This window comes from Anser brachyrhynchus (assembly GCF_964034855.1).
Source record: "Anser brachyrhynchus genome assembly, chromosome: 3".
NCBI lineage: Eukaryota > Metazoa > Chordata > Aves > Anseriformes > Anatidae > Anser > Anser brachyrhynchus.
Window position 1 is genome coordinate 24,846,417 of NC_137696.1, and position 22,033 is coordinate 24,868,449.

Here is a 22,033-nt window from a genome sequence, read left to right on the forward strand (position 1 = left end):
GCAACACAGAAGGGTTTGACTTTTATCTGTTGGGTATCCAAGCCAAAGAATGACACAAATATGGAACATCTCTAAAACTGTGCATCCTCATTTACAAAAGTGCTTCAAAAATTTAAACTTACTAATTTACTTTCATGTTTGCAAAATTCTAGACAACTGTCTTAGGGCAAAGCAGAGACTTGTTAGGCCTTTTTGCAAAACCCTTTGCTTCTGATCATTCCATAGAATTAGGGGGTGTCAGTAGGGAGAAAAAAAAATGAAGATTTTCAAAAGAACTGGAAAGCCAAACTCATGTATGCATAATGTTACTAATGAAAAATAAAATAAAATAAAATCCCATTTCCCATAACCTTTAACTATTTATTAGATATTGCTATACCAAGTAAAGGTCTGGCCAGTAACAACTTCATCACAGATGACTGCACAAGGGATGCAGAGGAAAGGCCCAAGGAACACTATGGCAGGATGATGGATGATGAGTTTGCTGTAAATGCATGTGGCCTCCCTAGCCCTGCTGATGTTCATTTGCTTTTTTCACCATCAAATAACCACTTTTTTGTAATTTTATTGTTTAGTTTCATTAAATATAAATACAGACAGTGTTTGCTGTTTTTTCTGTTTTTTGTTGTTGTTGTTGTTGTTTGTTTTTGATAAGAAAGGTACTAGAATGCAAAGTATAAAAAATACTTGGAAGTCATAATGCTTATATAAAGAAGCAATGTGATAGTCTTAGAAAGTTTCAGTTAATACAGTATTATATTGATTTTATTAGTTCTGAAATGTATTAAAGAGCAAGGTAAGGTACGGTATAGCAGATGTTCTTCTCATAAGGGACATCTCAAAAACAACTCAAAAATAATTAAATAGTGCAATTATTCTTCAACCCTGGGGAACATGTAGTTGCTCAATGCTGTGGTCAGCTTACAAACATAAATTTATGGAAAAACCTACTGTGGTCACACACTTGATATGAAAATATATATACATCTTCTTTCTTCTGGGTGGTACACAAAATAATGACACTAAGTTGTGTAAGAGTGCATTGCAAGTCAAATATTAACACAGGCTATCTTTTTTTTAAGATCATTGTCCTGGTTCCAGTTAGGACAGAGTTAAGTAGCTCATAGTAGCTGGTAGGGTGCTATGTTTTGGATTAGGATGAGAAGAGCGCTGATAACATGCTGATGTTTTAATTGTTGCAGAGCAGTGTTTACACCAGGCCAAGGACTTTTCGGCTTCTCGCTCTGTCCTGCCAGCGAGCAGGCTGGGGGTGCAGCAGGAGCTGGGAGGGGACAGACCCAGGACAGCTGACCCAAACTGGCCAAAGGGGTATTCCATACCATCTGATGTCATGCTAAACAATATATAGGGGTGGCTGGCCGGGGTGGGGGGGCCGGCTGCTCGGGAATAGGCTGGGCATCGGTCAGCGGGTGGTGAGCAATTGCATTGTGCATCACTTGTTTCTTACACATTATTATTGTTAATACTATTATCATTATCACTATTATTATTATTATTGTTATTATTATTTTCCTGTCTTAATAAACTGTCTTTATCTCAACTCACAGGCTTCACTTTCCCGTTTCTCTCCCCCATCCCAGAGAGGGAGGGGGGAGGGTGAGCGAACGGCTGTGTGGTGTTTAGCTGCCAGCCGGGTTAAACCACAACAATCATGCATTGAATATCTTGTATCAAAAGAATTCTCTGCATTAATGGAATGCAGTTAAGGCTTCAATTTATGGAAGAGGAAAAGTTGAGTAAATAAAAAATGCAGAACTGTAGATCTTAAAACTTGCTGGCTCAATAAAGTTTGCTAAAAACACTGAACAGAAAAGGAAATGTCCTTTAAATTCTCTTCATGATATGTAAGACAAATGTGATCTTTAAGGCTCAGCAGGAATTATGTTCCTTTGAAACCCTTTCCACAAGGCACATGCTGCTTTTCTGTTAAATATTACTGTATTTTCACACACAACGTACAGGTTACTTGTAAAAAGAATCCTTCCCCCACTCTCATCATTCAACAGCAATGAGCAGCATAGCCATGTGCAGGCAACGTAAATAAAAGCTTGTACTAGACCCTCTTCTCACTAACTACATGGCTTCTCATCCTCCACAGCTTGCTCCTGCTATCCCGCTATCTCCTTTCTCTGCACTTGATTTTGTATCACTTGGTTATACATAGGAAAAATAGGAAATTTACTTCCTCTAGCAGACTTCCATAATGTGAGTTTGGATATGCACGTATCAATGTGCCTAGATGCATGTCTCTTCTTATTCATTTAATGCAATTCAATTATTTCACATTCCTTGCTCTCATACAATTGCATAATACAATATGTATTTGGAAAAGACTTGGAATTATATATGGAAATTTTTTGCCTGAACACATTATAGCTGAAATGAGACAGTCACTTGCTACCTATCCAAAGCATCAAGCAGTTTTAGTCCCTTTAGAAATACTATGCAACTTAGACTGCTCAAAATTGTTGTGGTGGGATTTCCTCTAACCTAACATTAGATAGATTAGGTAGCATATGAAAAAAAAAAGTTATAAGTAAGCCTTAAAACTGTATTTACCTGACTCTCTTGTACGAACGCGGGTCCATACACTAGATACTGATCCTCCTTCATTTGAGGCAACCACCCGGTAAAGGTATTCTTCAAAGAAAACAGAGAAACATAAAAGGGGAGAAAAAGAAAAAAAAAAAAAAAAAAAGACTGAACATGGTAACACATTAATACAGAACAAAATAAAAATTATGTATTTTGTTTAAGGAACCGATGTGTTACCTGTAAATGGTTGTAGACCATTCTCATAAACACTCTGCTCTTTTCCTCGGTATACTAGGATGGAGTCATTTCCCCTGCAGTTAACAGCACTGTCAGTTGATAGGCATCCATCCAGATTGACTCTGACAGCACTGCTGGACACAGATGCCAAGTTAACGACAGCACCTCGTGTAAATTTAACATCCTTCATGCAACCACCGAAACCTAGCAAACAGTAAGGGATTAGTATCACATAAAGAGCCTCAGTCATTAATTAAGAGTCATTTTTGTTCCTTTCAAATCTATATCTTCAGCATTAAAGACTGTAATGTGAAAATGTTAACTTCCAACATGAGAATTCTGTCCCTCCTGTCAAGACACTAATGCTAGTAAAAATCACTGGTATTCTAGTGTGGAATTCCTGCCTTACTGAACTGTACTTTCATTGTTATCAGTTCCATCCCATGAAAAAATATTTCTTTTCTGCTTCATCCCTTCTGCCTTTAAAATTATTACCATAAAAGTGATTCTGAATTTGAAAATCAGCTTTCTGTTGCTTGCTGATGTTTTTGTTGATACATTCTCCTCAAACTGAGGATATGTAGATTTAAAACATACCAAAGAGATGACAGAGGTATATCAGATTATTGTAATACAGGTATATCTGGTATACTGCTTGCAAACATATTCTGAAAACATAACCCCCAAACTGTTTGTTTACTTGAAAAAATTAAGTAACTTTTATATTTATTTGTATATAGGTGTACATTTACGTTTCAGTGTGTGTGTTACATTTTTACCAATATTATAAATATGTTAAATTAGTTATTTGCAAAAACAAAATCACAAAATTTCAGGGTGCAGTTCTTCAAGTTTCCTTATATTTCTATGACATAATTTATAAAGAAATTAATACATTGATGTAAACTATTTCTCAGATCTGGGTAAAGTTCAGCGGTCAATGGTTAATGTAAAACCAATGGAAACAGTAACCAAACTGAAGACTTAATTCATTTTTGTATTAACTTTGCAAATTAAAAATCAGTCTCTCGCAGATCAGTGCTCTTTTTCAGCTTTGTGCAAGCATTATATTTATATCTTTTGTACTTTTATAGCCTTTATTTCTACAAGATGGAAGATGAAAGCAGTATTCACACTTAGCCACCTGAGTTAAGAATCCAATATTCATGCATAGTTCATGGAAAAGGGAAGTGGCATTGAAGGTGGATACCTATTTTGAATAAGCCTATAAAACACCTTCCGCCTCCACCATGCTGGGAATTTAGAGATATTGCTCTTTTAAATAGACACATCTTAATTTAAGCTCAACTCCTACTCCACAGAGATTTGGTTGGTTTCTGAGTCTGTGGCAGAGGAAAGAATTAATCCCAGTCTCCACAAGCATCTTAATAATTAGACAAAATGAACCATTGCTTTATTTGTGATTGGGATGCATACTATATAACCTATTTTAATCCTTTTTTTTTTTTTTTTTTTTTCCTTAGGATCATTCTAGATGCATTTATCACTATTTATAGACTTCTGACTGATGTCAGCCAAATAGTTTTTTGTTTATGCTCAGGAAGCTGCAGAATAAATAATCACAGTACAAATTCTCACAGACTTTCCTGCCAGCTCCCCTCCACAGTGACTTCTCAGGACTACATGTGATGTGTCATGCAAAGGCCCACAGCCTCTAGCTGAAATTTCTTAAAGTAAGTGACGTATAGGTGTGGGGGGGGGGGGGGGGGGGGGGGAGGATATTTATCCCTTGCTTGAGGTGAAGAAAACAACATGCATTTATTCAAAATTTACTACCAAGCAGCCATTAATTGAGAAAACTTTTGGTAAATATTTATTAACCTGTGAAAGTCTCCATATTCCATTTATCATACCAATATATCATTATATTCCTAAATAAAAGTACGTTTCAAAACTCTATGTTTTAGGGAGTTGTATAAAGCAAAATTGAAATAAAAAGTATTAAGCAAAAAGTATATTAAGTATGTAGTGTTTATAGCATGTTTTCTACTAATTATAACAGTCTAGTAACACAAGCTTATTTGAAATTCACATTAGAGAAAAGCAAAACACAGATGTCAATACTTTCTGGACTGTGTGCCCTAACATCCTGTGGACCTATGTCCTGTTTCAACCTTACCTCCTTTCTTTTTGCTCAATCTTGCCATTACCAATATCATTCTGATTGGTCACACTGATAGAAACTGACAGGCTATATTTGAGAATGTGACAGGGTCAGACATAAGTTAAAAATATGCACTTAAGCCTAAATTTTAATATGTGGATGCCTAATCTTGCTCATCTAAATCTTCATTTAGGAACACAAAAATATTTTTGTCATCGGAAGTTCTAAAACCAAATTTACTGCTGCCATCTTCTTTTGCAGTGTGCTGGGCAGGCATGGTGGAAAAAGTAACGTTAATTGATGTGCCTGAATATTCACTTCAGGCATTTACTTTAGATGTTATTTTGCCCTAGATTCTTTGTTCACAGATCTCTTTGCTGCAGGAACTAAGAATGCATTCACTGACAAGGCCATACCATCTGCTATGAGGCAACATTGTCAGGCTATGACTTGGTAGCTCTTTTGGGCCATTAAAATTGTGCATATGGAACCTGGAGGAAGATTATAAAATGTTTGATACCTACAGCTGGAAGAATATTTAAAACAATATTTTTGAGCTGTGAACGTTAGTGCTTTGATTTGATTCAGTCCTTTCTGTAGCTGTGAATTCACAAGGCTTCTATGAAGCTCTGCAGAGCTTACTTGAATGCATGCATTTAATGTGTAAAGTTATTTAATAGGTTCCCCACTAAACACTCACTGACTGCAACTTGTTTGCTCATTGTATCCGAAAAATACACCAGGACTGATGAATAGCATCATAAGTAACAAAAATACACACCCAAACAGTAAATGGGTAATTTTTAGGCAGCTTTTTGACTACATTTCATACATTCAATCCTTAGGTGCAGACTATAAATAATGCTTTTCTCTTTTTCCTATAAATGTGACCTATCCCAGAGCAAAAGGGTCACAGTGGACGTCTCCCTTCCTCTTGGTAATGTGAAAAAGATCACCAGGTAACATAGCCAAAATCCAAATTCAGGATTTTATACTATTTTTTTTAGACCATAATCAGTATTGTTTGCAAAAGGACTAATAAGCCCTTACTGTTTGCTACGTGTGCCAGCATCCAGCCTCACTACAATGGTTTAAGCTGTTTGTACTCTGTTCCATTGGTTTTGTATTCCAGATCTGTGACTAACATGACAAGCTGATCAAGTGAAACAAGTTGATCGGAACTGGCTTTCTCTGAGAGTGATCTGAGCTCTTCTGGTCGGGTATCTCAGATAACCATTTGCTATTCTCCAATTTCTTCTCTCTTATGACTTGGATTGCTCCACCTATCACTAGCGTGGAAAGATTTGATAGCATTACAAAAGGATAGCATTACAAAGGGGTAAATTAAGCTGAATGTCTATGGATAACTGCAGTTAAAATAGCAATGGATGGGAGGATGAATTACTTCTCTGCTAGTGTTGATAAATGTTACATATTCATGAATTTATACTATGAGCAGAGCGTCCACCAACAACCTTGCACATGGTGCTAGTTTTTGAAAAACTTAAGTTGCTCTTGGTGTCACCTTACCTTGTTCTGGCCCCAGCTCTTTATAAAAACTCTGAATCTCAGGGGGGATTCCTCCTATGTAGATAGGTGAGTTTACTTTTAGTTGCTGAACATGGGGTTCCAGTATCTGCTCTCTCAGTTCATCCATACTTGCTGAAACTACAGAGCCCTCCTTGTTCACAGTTACTTTCTTCCACTTTCCATCACAATAAGACAGTCCTAACCAGAGATCCACTTGTGTAAAGACAGTGCCCGTTTTTAACAAGACGTTTAATATTCCACTTTTCAGTTCAATCTATAGATTTTAAAACAGAGAAAATATTTTGAAAAAGATGTCACATACAGAACAATAAAAGATGAGTACACTGCAGATATTTTAAAAATAAAGCAACTTTTAAAATGGTAATGATATTTTTATCTTCAGGATAGCAGAAATTCAAGTAAAATTGTTTGCACAAACCACGCTAAATGCAGTGCACCAGTTAAATTCAAAATGTAGGAACACATATTCTGTGTGTTTTTTTGTTTGTTTGTTGTGGGGTTTTTTTTTGACAACTGATTTGTCACTAATGTAACTAAGTAAAAAGAAAAGACAATGAATCAGGACTGTTTTCGTTTTTTTTTTTTTTTGAGAATGAGAAAACAGCATTTTATCTATCAATTCATTTTTGGGAAGAATGTAAGAAGATAATAAGGAAATGAAATGTCAGACCTGATTAAGCTCTTTTTAATTGGCTGGTGAACTCAATTTCAAATTTCTCCAGCGTACATTGATTCTGTATTTCATCCTCATTCTCCTAAATCTTGTAAGAAAATAATTGTTTTTGTATGTGCTTTTTGAGATTAATGTGCCAGTTTTCTAATAGAAACACATTTTACTTAAATTTTTACTGTAGAAGTTTCCAAATGCTTTGCTGCAAAACTTTTTATCCTAACTGAATTGAATGCAAGTGGGGTGAGAGTGTAAATGGGCAGGTATAGAGCACTAAACATTCTGATGATGAACTTGTGGTTGAAAAGTATGGACAAGCTCACAAAAAGGCATTTTTTCTTTCATGACAAATTCTTAAGTAAATAAAAACTAAAAAAATAATATAAATGCTTATTACCAGTATTGACAAGCTGACATATTTAGGTTTCTGGTAACATTAATATTGCAGTATTCATAATCAGATTGTATTTTCTTAACAGGGACTCCAGTATATGAAAGAACTCAGTACTTGAGATGCCCCTGGCAATGTTTATCCTGTTCCAAATTGCACACTGACTGCTTGCTCACAAGACTTTTGTGAAGTCAAGGGTTTTGCCTGTCTATTTGCTTCTTTGGGACCACAGCTTTTCCCATTTCAATGCGTAAACAGCCCTTCATAGCTTAGGTCGCTAAAATACGGGTGAAATCATGGCATCAGTATTGATACTATAGCTTGTAAAAGCAGTCCATTGGACAAGTCGTCATTTTTTTTCACTGATGAGAAATAACATGGATCACGCTGTCCTGGTGGGAAGAAAGTGTTTCAGCTCCATGACTACAGCAGTACACCAACAAGTCTGCCAGACCTAGCGGCTGGAGAGAAGACATGCTGATCAACATGGGGTGATCGACTCAGCACATCCCCTCTTCCAATTTACTCAGTTTGATAGTCTGAAAGCAGAAAGCAGGCAGAGATTGATGCTTGTGCTTTTTGTAATGACCTGGACTGACATTTAGAGTGCTCAAGAACAGCTAGAAGACCACTGTTCAGTTTGAACTGTTCTGCATGATGAAGATTAAAAAAAAAAAAAAAAAAGTCCTGGATACATCTGGCATTTACACGTCATCTCTGGTACCAAGCAAAGGTTTAGAAAAACATCTCATGAACTCTTTGTTTTTGATAAAATTCTGAGACCACTTTAAAAATGCTTGACTGTTAATTTATCCTCTATATATATACATATATATATACATTATGATGTTAAACCATAAATACATGAAGATCATCTCATTCTCCCGATGGACATGTTAGTTACCATCTCTCACCAGAGACAAATTAAGATCATTCTAAGAGCATTACACCAAAACCCCAAACCTGAACAGGTTCTCAGTTCAGTGGTTAAAAGCATACTTTTTAGAATTTGGAGTACAGATATTAAGCATCACTGCAACTTGCAATGATACTGTTCCTCTACACACAATTCTTAATTTGAGCATGCAGTGTTGGAATCAGGAAAGCCAAAGCTCAGACAGGATATGGAAAAGGACACAAAGTGCAAGGAGAGTTTCCACAGGCATGCTGGCATGTTCAACAAGCAGCTGGTTACTCGTGACATCTCTCAGGTATTGATACTGGGACCAATTCTGTTTAAAAAATGTATTAATGATCTGGGAAGTGGAATGAATGTACTCTTAGGAAGTTTGCAGGTGATAGTAAAGAGGCTGCAGCTGATCTTTTAGGCAATAAAAAGCAGCTTTGAAGAAAATGACTTGGAGGGTCCAGGTTGATTACAAATTGAACACTGGTCAGCAGTGTACCCTCGAAATGATGAAGATCAACCAGGCACTGGGCTGTATTAGAAAGAGGGTAGTCAGTGGGTCCAAGGAAGATATATTGACACACTGGAGTAAATTGAGTGGAAGGGCACCAAGTTGCTCAGTGTTGGAGTACATGACATATGAAAAGATTTATTCAGTCTTAAGAGTAGGTGTGATGAGAACTTTCACCTCTGTTCAACTACCTTGTGGAAGGATATAGAGAAGACAGACCCAGATTCTTCTCAGATATACATAGTGAAAGGATGAGAGGCAACACACAAGTTGTAACAGAAAAAATCACAGTTAGATATTAGAGTTTTGTTGTTTTTGTTTTTCTTGTTTTCACGGGGAGACACATGCCAGAGCAAGAGCGAGCAATTCATACTACTTTATCTGTTCATAGTTTGCTCAAAATTATTATGTCTGGATCCAAAGAGAATCAGACTGACCTCTCTAACTTCAGTGAATTATCTCAGGGCTTGGAACTCGTGGAAGAAATGACCTTTACACAGAGCACCTTTCTAGGACATAATTTTGTCTTGGCCAGAAGACAAGAGAGACTCTTTGGCAGTTTGGTAGCAGGCAGCCATGTGTCTAGCTACAGTCATTCCAAAACTATAAAGCTAATAAGAGAGCTGTGATCTATGCAAAGGGATGGGTCAGGGAATACCATCATACGTTGTGCTCAGGATAAGTGGTATAGCTTCTAATCTGTTTTGCAGTGCAAGTGTCTCCTGACCAAAGCTCCTAACAAAGACATCGTAGCTCATGCGCAACATGCTACACACCTCATTTTCACTTCCTATTAACCTTTTTTTGTGAGCTCAAGTGTACGGAAAAACCTTCTGTCATCATTATGTATGTGCAGAACACAAAGCTGCAAGGGTTGGAAAAGCATGCATATACTCATCCTCTCTAAAATTCCTCATCGCAAGGTTATGGAGATGTCCCAGTCAGGTGTAAAGGGACATTAAAAAATTTTTACTTGGTTTAGAAAAAATGCTATGAAAACTAACCACAATTTTTGGTGTTAAAAATAATATAAATATAAAACTGGCAAAAATCTGGCAGTATGAGTACAAAACAAAAGTGTTTTGTCTACATTGTGCTTTTGACTACACTTTAAATTTACTAAGTCCCCTCTGTTTTATAGCCAGAGCTTTTCTCATATTTCTGTTAGTCTTTCACAGAGCAAGAGGAAGGAAACAAGGACCACATGCCACAAGAATCTCCAGAAGAACCCAAGCCCCACATTTGTCCCTGTGAATACTGTTCAAGTAAATAGTGCCCCTGTACCATGAATTACATACATACTAGTCTTTTTAGTGTGGGACAATAGTGTATATAGCATCTTATGCTACTAGCCCATGACTCTGGTCATTACTTAAGGACAAACTAAAGCAATAGCATGTAATTAAAAAGACTTGCTATTGCAACTCATTATAATTTCTGAACCAAGGCTGCTTGAAAAGGAGGAAGCAATCAGGTCTAGGAGAATTCAAAATCCAGGAAAAAAACATCTGCTGAAAAAGTAATATAAAAAGTAAATACAGAGTAAGTTATAGCTGACCTGAAAAGGAGAAAAATATATTTATATGCTTTATGTCAGAAGTTTAAAAGAAAGAGCACATTAGATATAATGCCATACAATAAAACAGGCTTTGACGTGACAAGCCATTAGCAAAACAGCTGCAAAGTAATAAATAAACAAATAAAATAAAATAGAAATGGAAAGGGCAGGTCAGGTTATAAAGAATAACAATAGACTCAAAAATCTCTATGTGTAAATGATTGCTTCTTGGATCTACTAAAAAGAAATATTACTTTCAATGTAATCCTCTGTAATAGCTGCTAGTTGGTGCAACTAATAACTATAGTTGACCCACTATGCAGTGGTGACCACAGTCTAATTATATTCAAAATCCTTGGAAGAAGAAAAATATGAAAACAGAACCATGTAGTCAGTACAAAGAGTTTGAAAAACTGCAACAAACATATTCAACCTTAACCAAAGTCCTAAGCATAAAACAGTCTTATTTAACAGAGACAAAATGAAAGTTCATAGGCATCTCTCACAGATTTGCCTAATACAGGACTTTTGCAGCTTCCTCAACAGTTTTGAAAAAACAGTGAAAGAAGTGAGATGGTATTAAACTGGACCACTAATTTCAGTCTGTATGGCAATTCTCATATTTTAAATCAAAATGAATAAATCTTATTGATTATAAATGAACCAAGAATGAAGAGAACTCTTTTAATACAAGTCTCTTATTCTACTTTTTATTCACTTCTAACCCAGCAAAGAGAATAATTCTGCTTTTTCATATACTGATATTTTTCTTATTATAAATAACATGGGTAACTTATCTGCTGGGTGTATCTTAGTACGCAAAACTCAATGATCATACCTGAATACAGTTATTTGTACTGATTTCTAAACTTACTGCAAGATAATCTGGGCCATCTTTATTGTAAACAAACAAAAGCAATCCATTCAGTTGATCTGTTCTGAATTTGAAGGAGATCTCAAATTCCTGTCCGCCACTGAAAACATCTGAATGCAATTCTAGGAAGCCTTGAAAGAAAGTAAATACATGAATAAGTTAATCAAATACAGAAATAATAGGCTCATGAAACAAAAAACAGAAATCTATATGCTACTTTCTGATTGGACATGAAGATCTCAGAGGTTTCAAGACTAACGTTTATAGCTTTCACTCAGCTTTGTAAATGACACTTCTCCGTAATTTATTGTAACAAACCAAACTGGTGCAATGTCCTAACATCTTGCTACAATGTGAGACCTGGCATTTTTTGATATATTATGGACATCTGACTTTCTAAAAAAAAAATCTACCTGCAGTTAGAGCAGCACCTCCTCTCCATGAAAGCAAGTTTAAAGCATTTAAAAATAATACTATATAACTAAAACTGCTTTGAAAATCAGATCACTGTAATACTTTCAGTATGACTCCCTTTTAGGTTGCAAGAATATACATGGCTACTACACTGTACAGCAAATTACCTTTGCCAAGAAAATGTGCTCCTTCTGATAGGACAATGGGGCACCCTTCCCAAATATGATAGACATTGTTTTGCTCTTCAGCATCCTGCCAGTTCAAAGATTCCCAATTTTCATAAGGTGTATGCATTTTTTTCAAAAAAAAGTCACTGAGACACCCCACAAATCCTTTCTGGATTATCGTCTTCATCCCTGAAGAAAAGGAAAATCATTTATTAAAGCCAATCACCTGCAACTAAGCATAGGGATGAATGCACATGTTTTATACACATTCACCCTATCACATATGTGCATGTGTGAATTGATAACCACTATCATTATCATATATCACTAAATCTGTCTCCAAACTTAATTCAGATTTATGAATGCATCTAGTCACTAAGGACAGCAGCTACTACCACATAGCTAGAAAATTTTAAACTTGTTGAGTTATTGCATACAGGTGACTTCAGCTCAACAGAATATAACTACTCCATGAAGATTCCAAGGAAAGATTTTAGGCTTATTCTCTCTTAAAAAAAAAAAAAAGGCGCTATTTTGAAGAAAGGCATGCATCTGCTAAATAGGAAAAAGCAATGTTGCAAAAGCTTAGACAGGTGAATACACTTCTAGAAGATCCATCAGGAAGTTCTTATTTCCTTGTTTGGATAAAAAAAAAACACTCATGCATGACTTCTGTCTCTTTTTCTTTACTGGAGACAAAAGTATAAATCTGGTTTTGTAGATAGTAGATAGTATTCTCTTGAATGATATTTAATCTCATTTTTATTATTTAGCTGAGGTTTTTAAGGAAGACATCCTCGATAATTTTATGAACTAAAGTTTTTAGAAGAACACATGCACATATTTGTGGGTTTAGTAACCTGAAGTAAAGAAGGTAAAGAGGAAGTTGTATTATAGTATATAGTTATATTATATACCTCAGTGCAAGTCATCGATTAAATTTCATGTCTTTATCACTGTTGGGAATGCAAACTTAATGAACAGTTTGGCTTTCAGATTTATATGAAAAAATGTAAATCTGGATACGAATACACTGAGAACAGCTGACTGTATCCTTGTTTTTTATGAACTAAAAAGTACCAGTTATCTGTTGGTAGACTATACTCTTGGCATATAGGCTAAGTTTATATATGAAGACATATGTCTGTTGATTCTGTGGAAGCCAGCTATGATCTAGCTCCACACAAATACAGCTGTAGAATACAGATATATTCATACACCACTAAATACAATGCAACAGTCCCTGAAGGATCCTAACTCACTCTAAAAAGGGCTAGTACATTCTATTTCTGCAACCAGGTGGGATGCACAAACTTGTGTTTAAGCTAGTAAAAACAATTTTCATGCATTTTTGGAAAATAACTTTGGAATCTAGAACATAAAACACACACATAAGTTTCACCTACACAACAACTTGCTTGCAGACATAGTTCTATAATTCTGTAGTTATATAATTCATTAAAATGTACACAGACCTTATTAGATGTAACATTGCTTCATCGCTGATTAAAACAGATATACAGATATTTCATTCTATCCCAAACATGTAGAAGTAAACAAATTGTATAGGCTTATTTTTTACCAAATAATTATGTAAATGATTATGCAATTAAGTATGGTCCTCATGTTCCTGGCACAATGTCAATACAGCCCACACTACTGCAAAGGCAGTTAAGTCAGTGCCACTGTCTAGGATTCCGGGTACACCATATTACATAGACCACAGTCATACTCACCTACATCCCTTCTTACAATAGAATAACCCTGTGGAATTCCTCCAACAAAAACTCCAGTGTTCTCTCCAATAATGGTACTGCCACTAGCAGCTAAGGAAGAACCTAAACAAAATTGGTCAAGATTCTTGTGTTTATACTTTCAGCAGATTTTCAGCTCAATGGAATATTGACATTGGATAAAAGATGCTAATGTAGAACATTTCCTAATATTTCCCCATACATATCCTGGAAATATTTACAATTCTATTTCACAAAAGAGCATCAACACAATCATACATTCACGAGCATAAAAAAGCAGACTTCTCATTCCTAGTATTACGTTATCAGATTCACAGCAGACACATACTTCAGATGCATTGACAAAAGAGTAGCTATTTTGTTAAAAAACTGAGTGAATTTTTTGTTGTATGGATGCACACAAGTAGTGAGAAAGTAAGCAAGTGAGCAACAACCCAAGTAGTACCAAAATAATGAAGCAAATCTGGATTGATTACCTGTGTACTGCCCATCCACTGTGATGTTTCCCAGAGCTTGAATTCTTGTAGCAATTATTTGGTGCCAACTGTTATCATTGTACTCTTTTCCACCATCATTAGTTGGTGTGACTGCTACTGCAGATCCCTTTTTATTAACAGGAGAATCCAAGTTAGAACAGGAAGGTAGTAAGATTTAGATTTATACCTTAACTCTTCATACCACTGTGGTATATTAACATCCAGAAAATAAAGACAAAGGTCTTCTGTGTAGCTTCTTTTGGAATACTGAATGATATTTATAACTGATTCCCCCACCAAATTAATCTCCTCAAATACATAAGGAGTGAAGGATCCAGTCCAGTTTCTATCAAAAACAGAAAACCCTGTGTCATTCCCATGATAAAAACAAGGATGAGACAAATATTGAGGGTAATGTCACACAGATTTCTGATTTTTTCTTTAATGAAGTTTCTATTTAACTACTTCATGGATTGCTATGGTTGTATATTTGATGGATATGATTCAATGTGCTGTTCAGTTCAGAGAAAGCACCTTCACATTAGGATTGTTGACTGCAGAGCCTGTCTATTGGAAGTGACTCAGAACAGAGGAGCATTTGTAGTGATGTATGAAGAAGCGTGTCATCTCTGTTAACCTGGTATCAAAAGGAACTGAAGTTTTGGGTGGGAGGGTATAGTACATTTATGAAGAAAAAGGTCATACCATGAGATTCAGAAAAAAAATAATCTAGAAGGTAATTAATGAGGATGCTTTTACAGTACAAGCTTGTACACATACAGACTGTAAAAGTGGTTTTAATTTTTTTCCCTGGTTTTATTAAAACAAAAAAATATATAATGACATAAGGGGCTGAATATAGAGATGACCGTGACAAAACACAGAAAAATCTTTTCTGGATTGCTGAGTAAGAGGAAAATAACAGATGCAGATGTCAAACCAAATCTCAAGGCTGTAAACCATCAAAACAATGCATATTTTTTTTAATCAATATTTGAATTTACTTAATTTCAAGAATTTTCCTGGGATTCACATCCAAAATGTGTTCAATCTTCCCAGTAATCTCAGTAATATTCTCTCAGAACTTTATATCGTACTTTAACCACATGGTAACTCAGTGTTATTCAGTTGAATTCACAAAATAAATTTGTTCTATGTACCAGGTAACCACATAAAAGCATTATGTTGCACAGGCACTATATGATATTAAAGAACTGCAATCTTTGTAGTTATTTCATAGCTTGACAAGCTTAACAAAAACAATTTCTAAACATTTTCCAAATCTTTTTCCAAAGCTCAGATTTTTCTTTATTTTATTTTTTTTCTCAGATCATCTAGTACTCTTTCTGGCACAAGGACTTTAGAGTTATGCATATGAAGAAAACCTGTTAATAAAAATAATCACTGATTGTATTAATATTTTAAAGGCGTTGTTGAAAAGTATTGTGCCTTTGAAGTGACGTGCATCTAAGAGAAATCGCTTGTCATCACATACATTTATAAATACTGCATGTATTTTATTATACATTTTTAATCGTGAACTCACCATGTATCCTATATATGAAAATACATAAGATATGTACATATGTACGTAATTACAGAAGAAAGTACTTTCCGTGAACATTTACAGCATGTTTCCCACTCCATTCAGCCAATGGCTTGGTATTAAGACAGTTTGTACAGCAATCCTCCATCCCATGATAACAATACAAAGTTATATATCCTTACGTTCTAATCATTCTAATATGCACTCTTTCATGTACTATTTTTTATTGTCTTCTCTTCTGTTTCAACATTTTAATATTTTACAAACACACATTTCATTATCGTAGTTTAATAATTAAAACCAGAACTGGTGTCATGCCCAATTAATGTGCCCTGGTAGCATGCCCATTAGTTTTTCCATTAGTGAATTCAACAATACTAATGGGATTACTAGCATGGGATGCTAATTGGGCGTGACATAAGAAACTGGCTTACTTCTTAGCATACCCTTGCTAATGATGAAATTAATGAGCATTTTATTAAATGCTGTCTCATCAAAGTGTACTTAGTTAGCGTTAAAATTGTTACAAACGATGCTGCATTCTAAAGATCAGGTGCCTGAATAAGTGGTTCTTCATATTATGTTTGGCAACAGTCTAGAGCATTAATAGTTTTATACATTAGAAACCACATTTATTTGTGATCATTTCAATCTGGGACCACACAACCATATGTGCTAACCTGTGCTTAATTTCAGGAAGAAGAAAAAAAAAAAGGAAGAAAAAAAGACTGTGTTCAGGATTCAGAATGCACTGCATTGAAGGTCTCTGACATTTTATTGAGAACCACCTGGGTAACTCTGCGATAATACTCAAATATCCTGTTGTGAAATGGCGGGTTATGCATTTTGACACAAATAGGGAACCAAATCTGGATTATTTTGCTGAGCCATACAGTAAGTCTTAATTTTTAGCAGCTCTCAGTAGTATATAAATAAATTGGAATCTCTGTGGCTCTTCATGCTGATGTTTACATTCATGAAAACATGTACACAAAAAAACAAGATCACAAATATGGATTCTCAAAAATACTGGCTAGGTGGCAAAGTCGTAACATAAACAGAATTCTGCCAGTCGGGTTTTTTCAATGGTCAAATTCCTACCAGAGAGAAAGTAAATGAGTACTGAAGTTTTGCCAGTGCCAGGCAGCAAGACACAGTTAGGATTCATAGCTAGGTATTCTCGATCTTCCTTTTTTTCCTTGAATAACAGCTCATCCTCAGACTCCATCTACCACTTTGAACAGGAAATAAGAAAAGAAACTCGTATTCCTCTTTTTGCTGGCAAATTTAGTAAATAGATCATCTTCTAAAAGAAGAGCTGGATTAAATTTCCTCCATACTGGGAGAGGAATCCTGATACACTCTCTTCAGAAGACTGTCCTAAATCACTAGGAAAAACGTATTTCAGATTAGCATTAAATTTCCACTGTTAGTGATTTCACTTTGTATAACATATTCAGTGCTTCTCTGGGGAAGAAGAAAAAAAAAGGAACAAATTACCTGCAGCTTGTGAAACACAACTATAAATTCAGCGGTAGGTTTAAAGAAATTATGATGAGAAGAAACTCCACAGACAGCTGAAGGTTTGCAGAAGCACCAAGCTTAGAGGACGGTCTGTGGAACAATGTAACTATGCAGACAAGACCAAGGTAGGGATCAGTTAGAAAAGAAACTCATGCCTCCTGGAAAATGAGTAGAAGCCAACAAAGAATGACAACAAAGGAATAAGAAAGGAGAAGAGCAAACAGACAACATAAAAGAAAGACAAAACAGATGGTCAGATTAGATGAACGATAGTGTACATAAAGTTCAGAGAAGTATGAATAGACAGGACAAATACTTGAAATTCACACTTAGGGAAGAACAAGTTAGGCTTCTGAAAATTTCCCACTAAGAAGAGTTGGCGGGACTATCCCTGGAGCACATACAGTGAAGAGAGAATGCACTGCTTATCATGAGCAAAGATACATACAAGAATGCTGAAAGGGACTCGGGGTAAAGATAATTAACCTGTGACAGGGCACAGCCGTAATGGAGCACAGACTATTACACCAAACTGCTATAGATAAAAAACAGCAGACATGGATGTCATCAAAAGAATTTTTGTACTTTTTAATAGAAGTGTACAAAGGTAGGGCCATAAATGTTTATCATATATGTCATGACTGTAATTAGAGAAAAAGATGCATATAACCTGGTTAAGAAACCTCATGATGTTGATAAGAAGCAATTAAAACATTTGCATTCTAATGCAAACAGCGATACACAAATGAAGGAATGAGAATTGCTATGGAACGTGATATCTGACATCATACAATAGGAATAGCAAATAATAGTAAGCAGTTACTTACATTCAAGAAGCTACAGAGGCTTGTTGCATGGACAGGAAGATGGCAGAAGAGATGACAACAGTCAGTTATATTGAGAAAGGAACAACTGAGTTGGAGGAAGGTTATTTAATAAAATTCACAAGGTTCAATCACTATTATTTCCTAGAGGGCTGCAGCTTAAAAAGCAGGGTTATCCCATGAAACTTGCTGAGGACGCAAACTTGAAAGACTTCATTAATATGTAGAAAGATTTGAATATCCTTGCAACAAGAATGTTAAGGGCTGGCACACTGAAACGGAATTAGGTTTAATAATACAAAACATGAAAAAGAATTTTCACTGCTACCTAGGAACCCATTAGTTGTCAATGACAGAGAAAACCTTGGTTGCATTAATTGGCCATAGGATCACTACAAGGTGTCAATTTGATGCAGTCACAGAAAAGACTACACCATGTCTTCAGTAGCAATAGGAATGCACTAGTATCTTTGAACAAGGCAATCATGGCATTCTTCCTGAACGCTGCACAGATTCAGTGGAGAGGAAGAATTAAGCACAAGAAAGCCAGGGACCTTTATGCGTTCTTCCTGTCAGTATATATGCACTACCATAACTATAAGGAAAAGGTCTTTCTTGGCTATATCTAGGTTTGTAACTATAAATCCAAGTAGAGAAAAGAGGCTAAAGAACTGAGACAAAGTTATGAAATTACCAAGATTTAGGTGTTTAAATGCCCTTTGTGAATCTAGTTTGAATCCTCGAGCATAGAAATTCCTTGCCTTTTCTCTCAGTATTTGCCACTAGTTACATAGCAAACGAGGAGAAAGAACTCCTTATCGCAGATCTTCCTGGAACCGTTAGAGACCAGACTTGTTCATGCACTGTGGAAAGACCCCATGTGGCTAATTGGAACTGTCATTTCCAGAAGGCTGTAAAGCAACCATTATGGGACCTAAATGCATGAGAATAAAGTTTGATGTATTTGTGCTCCTACAACACCAACTATAATTCAATCCTAATCCAAAAAGAAAACTTTGGACACTACCACAGTAATACATGACAAAATTACAGTACTAAAACTCCAGTACAAATATGTCAGTAGAAGACTGACCTCTACAGTCCTTTTGATAAGACCTTGGAAATGAGCTCCCTTCCTCTGTCTCTTCATCTGTTTCAAAGGAAAGCGTTCACAGACATCTCTTCCTCATTTCCATGAAGAATACATGTTTTAACTGTTCCCCAAGAGGATGGTACAAAAACAAATCTGGAAGCAGTAGAGGCATTAGCAGTGATTCTCCCTTATGTAAAAACAGGAAGCTCTCGGAAGTGGCTCATCTCAAGTGACAAATCAGCTACAGGCTGAGCTCAGCAAACCATAGAAGCAGCTTGAATTGGTGTCAGAAATGCTGAAACCCAGAACTGTCAGAGAAGGGAAGACAGCACTGGCCCAAAGAACCAGTTTCGTGAGAAAACATTTTCAGAGAAATTACAAGTGAGAGCAGAAAGCACAGGACAAGATAACAAAAATTCAGATCCAATTCTAAGCTCCTCTGTGGGTAAAAAAAAGGCATCCCCAAGTGCTTCCTCCACCCTTTGCCAATCCCAGCACTGGAGACCACAGCACCATCAGTCTATCCTTCCGAGTAGGAAGAAGTAAACCAGCAAGACAGAAGGCAGTCCCATAGAAAGGAGAACAGGAAAAAAAGGAGATATGCTCTAGAAGATGGATGGACATAAGAAACTAAAAATTCAGATCTGATCATCACTCTCAAACCAGAACTAAGTAGTCTGCATAAAGCCATTGCCCAACAGTTTTAGTTCCATCTTTCATTCATTCTTAAGAATGCTATAGCCACCATAAAAGACATGCTTAAAATATGAAAGATGAATACAGATTTAGTTTTAGGCTCTCTCCAATCCATTGGCTCCCTGTCACGACATCCATCTCACACTAGCCTTCGGGCAGCACCATGCCTCCTCTACAGATTGTCCGTTTCTGAAGAAAAGGTTTATTGCTGCACACCGCTTCTGCATGTTCATGGAGCACCAGTGCCTGTTCCATGTCAGCTCAGGAAGCAAAGTGGACTGTAACATCTCTAAATCCACACCTTTTTATACTGTTAAACGTTTCTATTCAACTCCTGGAGCAATAGACACAATGCCAACCACATAATTAGGCATGACTGAAGATGTGGGTGATAAAGTGACCCAGCCCTCCAGCAACACTGGAGCAGCTGTAACTCTACAGAAATGGCGCATGTAAATGGATACATATGATAGCAAATTCTGTCAGTATCATTAGAAAAATCTCATAATTGCTCACAGATTCTATGATTTATGAAATATAACCAACTTTGTAATTATTCATGAGAAGATACACTTTTGTAGTACACAGAAAACAGAAAATACCCAAATAGAAATGCAAGGAATGTGATCTTATTTTTAATTTTTGTAGAATTTATTTTATATTTCTCTGATTTCTTTTGTCTTTGCTCTAGTCATTATTGCTGGAAGTCAGAGACTACTTCCATCACATTGATAGCAATAAGAAGTCAGTAGGGAAAGACAGTCTCAAGATAGGAGGCTTAGGAATGAATGACTAAAAAATATAAAACCTTTATTTACTAATTCAAAAACTTGTTCTTTCTAGCTGTTTGATATATTGCTACTTTAAGTTGTAGTGATGTTTGATGGTACTGGCCAAAAAAAAAAAAAAAGCAAAAATAAAGCTGTGAATTGTGGTAAATGTAACAAAAAAGGAGAAAGACTTTAGTGTTTTAATGTTTCTTTCCCCAAAATCTCCAGTTAACTAAGGGCTCTGAAGAGCCAGTTAACTTGAACCATTTTAAATAAATAAATAGATAAGTAGGTAAAGAATCTTGTTTTTTGGTGTACCTGTGGATCAAAGAGAAAGTAAGGACGCCCACTCCTCAGTTGAAGTGCAATATATTCCTCTTGATTCCCAGGTGATGCAGAGAAAAAAATTAAACCATCAGGTTCCTGGGTTCTAAATTTCACTTTAATACCTGGTTAGAAAAAGCAAGCAGACAGTTAATACCAAAAATTATTTTTATCTGTTTTGACAGTGTAATTACAAACAAAAGTTGACTTAAAACCAGCAGTAAAATGACAAACTAAAAGCTTGGTATGGAAGTTTTGTCTACCTAAAACCTCTGTTAGTCATTGTAGGAGAAATTCTCATAATCCAGACTGAATCAATCTTTGAGAGAAACTTCAATGATTTCAGAGCTCTTACTCATCGGTAAAAAAAATAAAAAGATATAACCACGACTCATGCTTTCTTAAGAAAATATAATTCAAATATTAGAATCAAATATTAGAATCTTATTCTAAATATTAGAATCTTATTCTTAGAATCTTATTCTAATATTTGAAGAACAGGAAATTTTACATTTTGATTTCAACATGCACCCTAACATTTCTATCAGTAAAGAAGGAATGAGGTTACTAAACTGAAGTGTTTCTAAGAATAAAGTTTTTTTTGGTTCCAAGATACATGTATCTATGTATTTCTTTGTATATTTATACATGATGGCACCTAAGTGCACAAATAACACCTGGAAAAGAAAAAGCTTTAATAAAAATTGGGAATATCCCAAGGAATAATTGATGAACTATGCTTAATTAAGAACTTTCCAGATCATTATCAATAGTCTCCATTTGGCTCCTGATAAAATGTTATCTCAACACATGAAATTTCATTCAAGTGGCATAGAATAAAACAATTATTCTTTTTTTTTTCCTACAAATAAAATACCAAAAAAAAAAAAAAAAGAAAAATAAGCTAATTAAACAGCTCCTACATATTGCTGTCCACAGTATAAACTTTCTCAGTAACAACCTAAGGACACATTAATGAAAGAACTTATAAATGATGTATCCCGTTTTGAAAAGGACAGCTATGAATAAACAAGTTTTGGATAGCCACCAACCTTTTATGACTAT

General features: G+C 35.6%; 1 protein-coding gene across 3 annotated transcripts in view; it reads right to left on the reverse strand.

Annotated features, from left to right (window-relative positions):
- The window catches only part of USH2A (usherin), a 419,834-nt gene that overhangs the window by 235,544 nt on the left and 162,257 nt on the right, over positions 1-22,033 (reverse strand). The window contains exons 22-29 of one of the 3 annotated variants that reach the window (XM_080585038.1): positions 20,963-21,093; positions 14,192-14,318; positions 13,698-13,799; positions 11,962-12,150; positions 11,381-11,511; positions 6,449-6,722; positions 2,794-2,997; positions 2,581-2,661 (exon numbers count right to left, since the gene is read on the reverse strand). In XM_080585038.1, the coding sequence (XP_080441164.1) occupies positions 2,581-2,661; positions 2,794-2,997; positions 6,449-6,722; positions 11,381-11,511; positions 11,962-12,150; positions 13,698-13,799; positions 14,192-14,318; positions 20,963-21,093 (1,239 nt within the window). Of the gene's footprint in view, positions 1-2,580; positions 2,662-2,793; positions 2,998-6,448; positions 8,070-11,380; positions 11,512-11,961; positions 12,151-13,697; positions 13,800-14,191; positions 14,319-20,962; positions 21,094-22,033 lie in introns of those variants that run through there. The other 2 variants (XM_080585039.1, XM_080585040.1) reach the window with 2 other exon arrangements.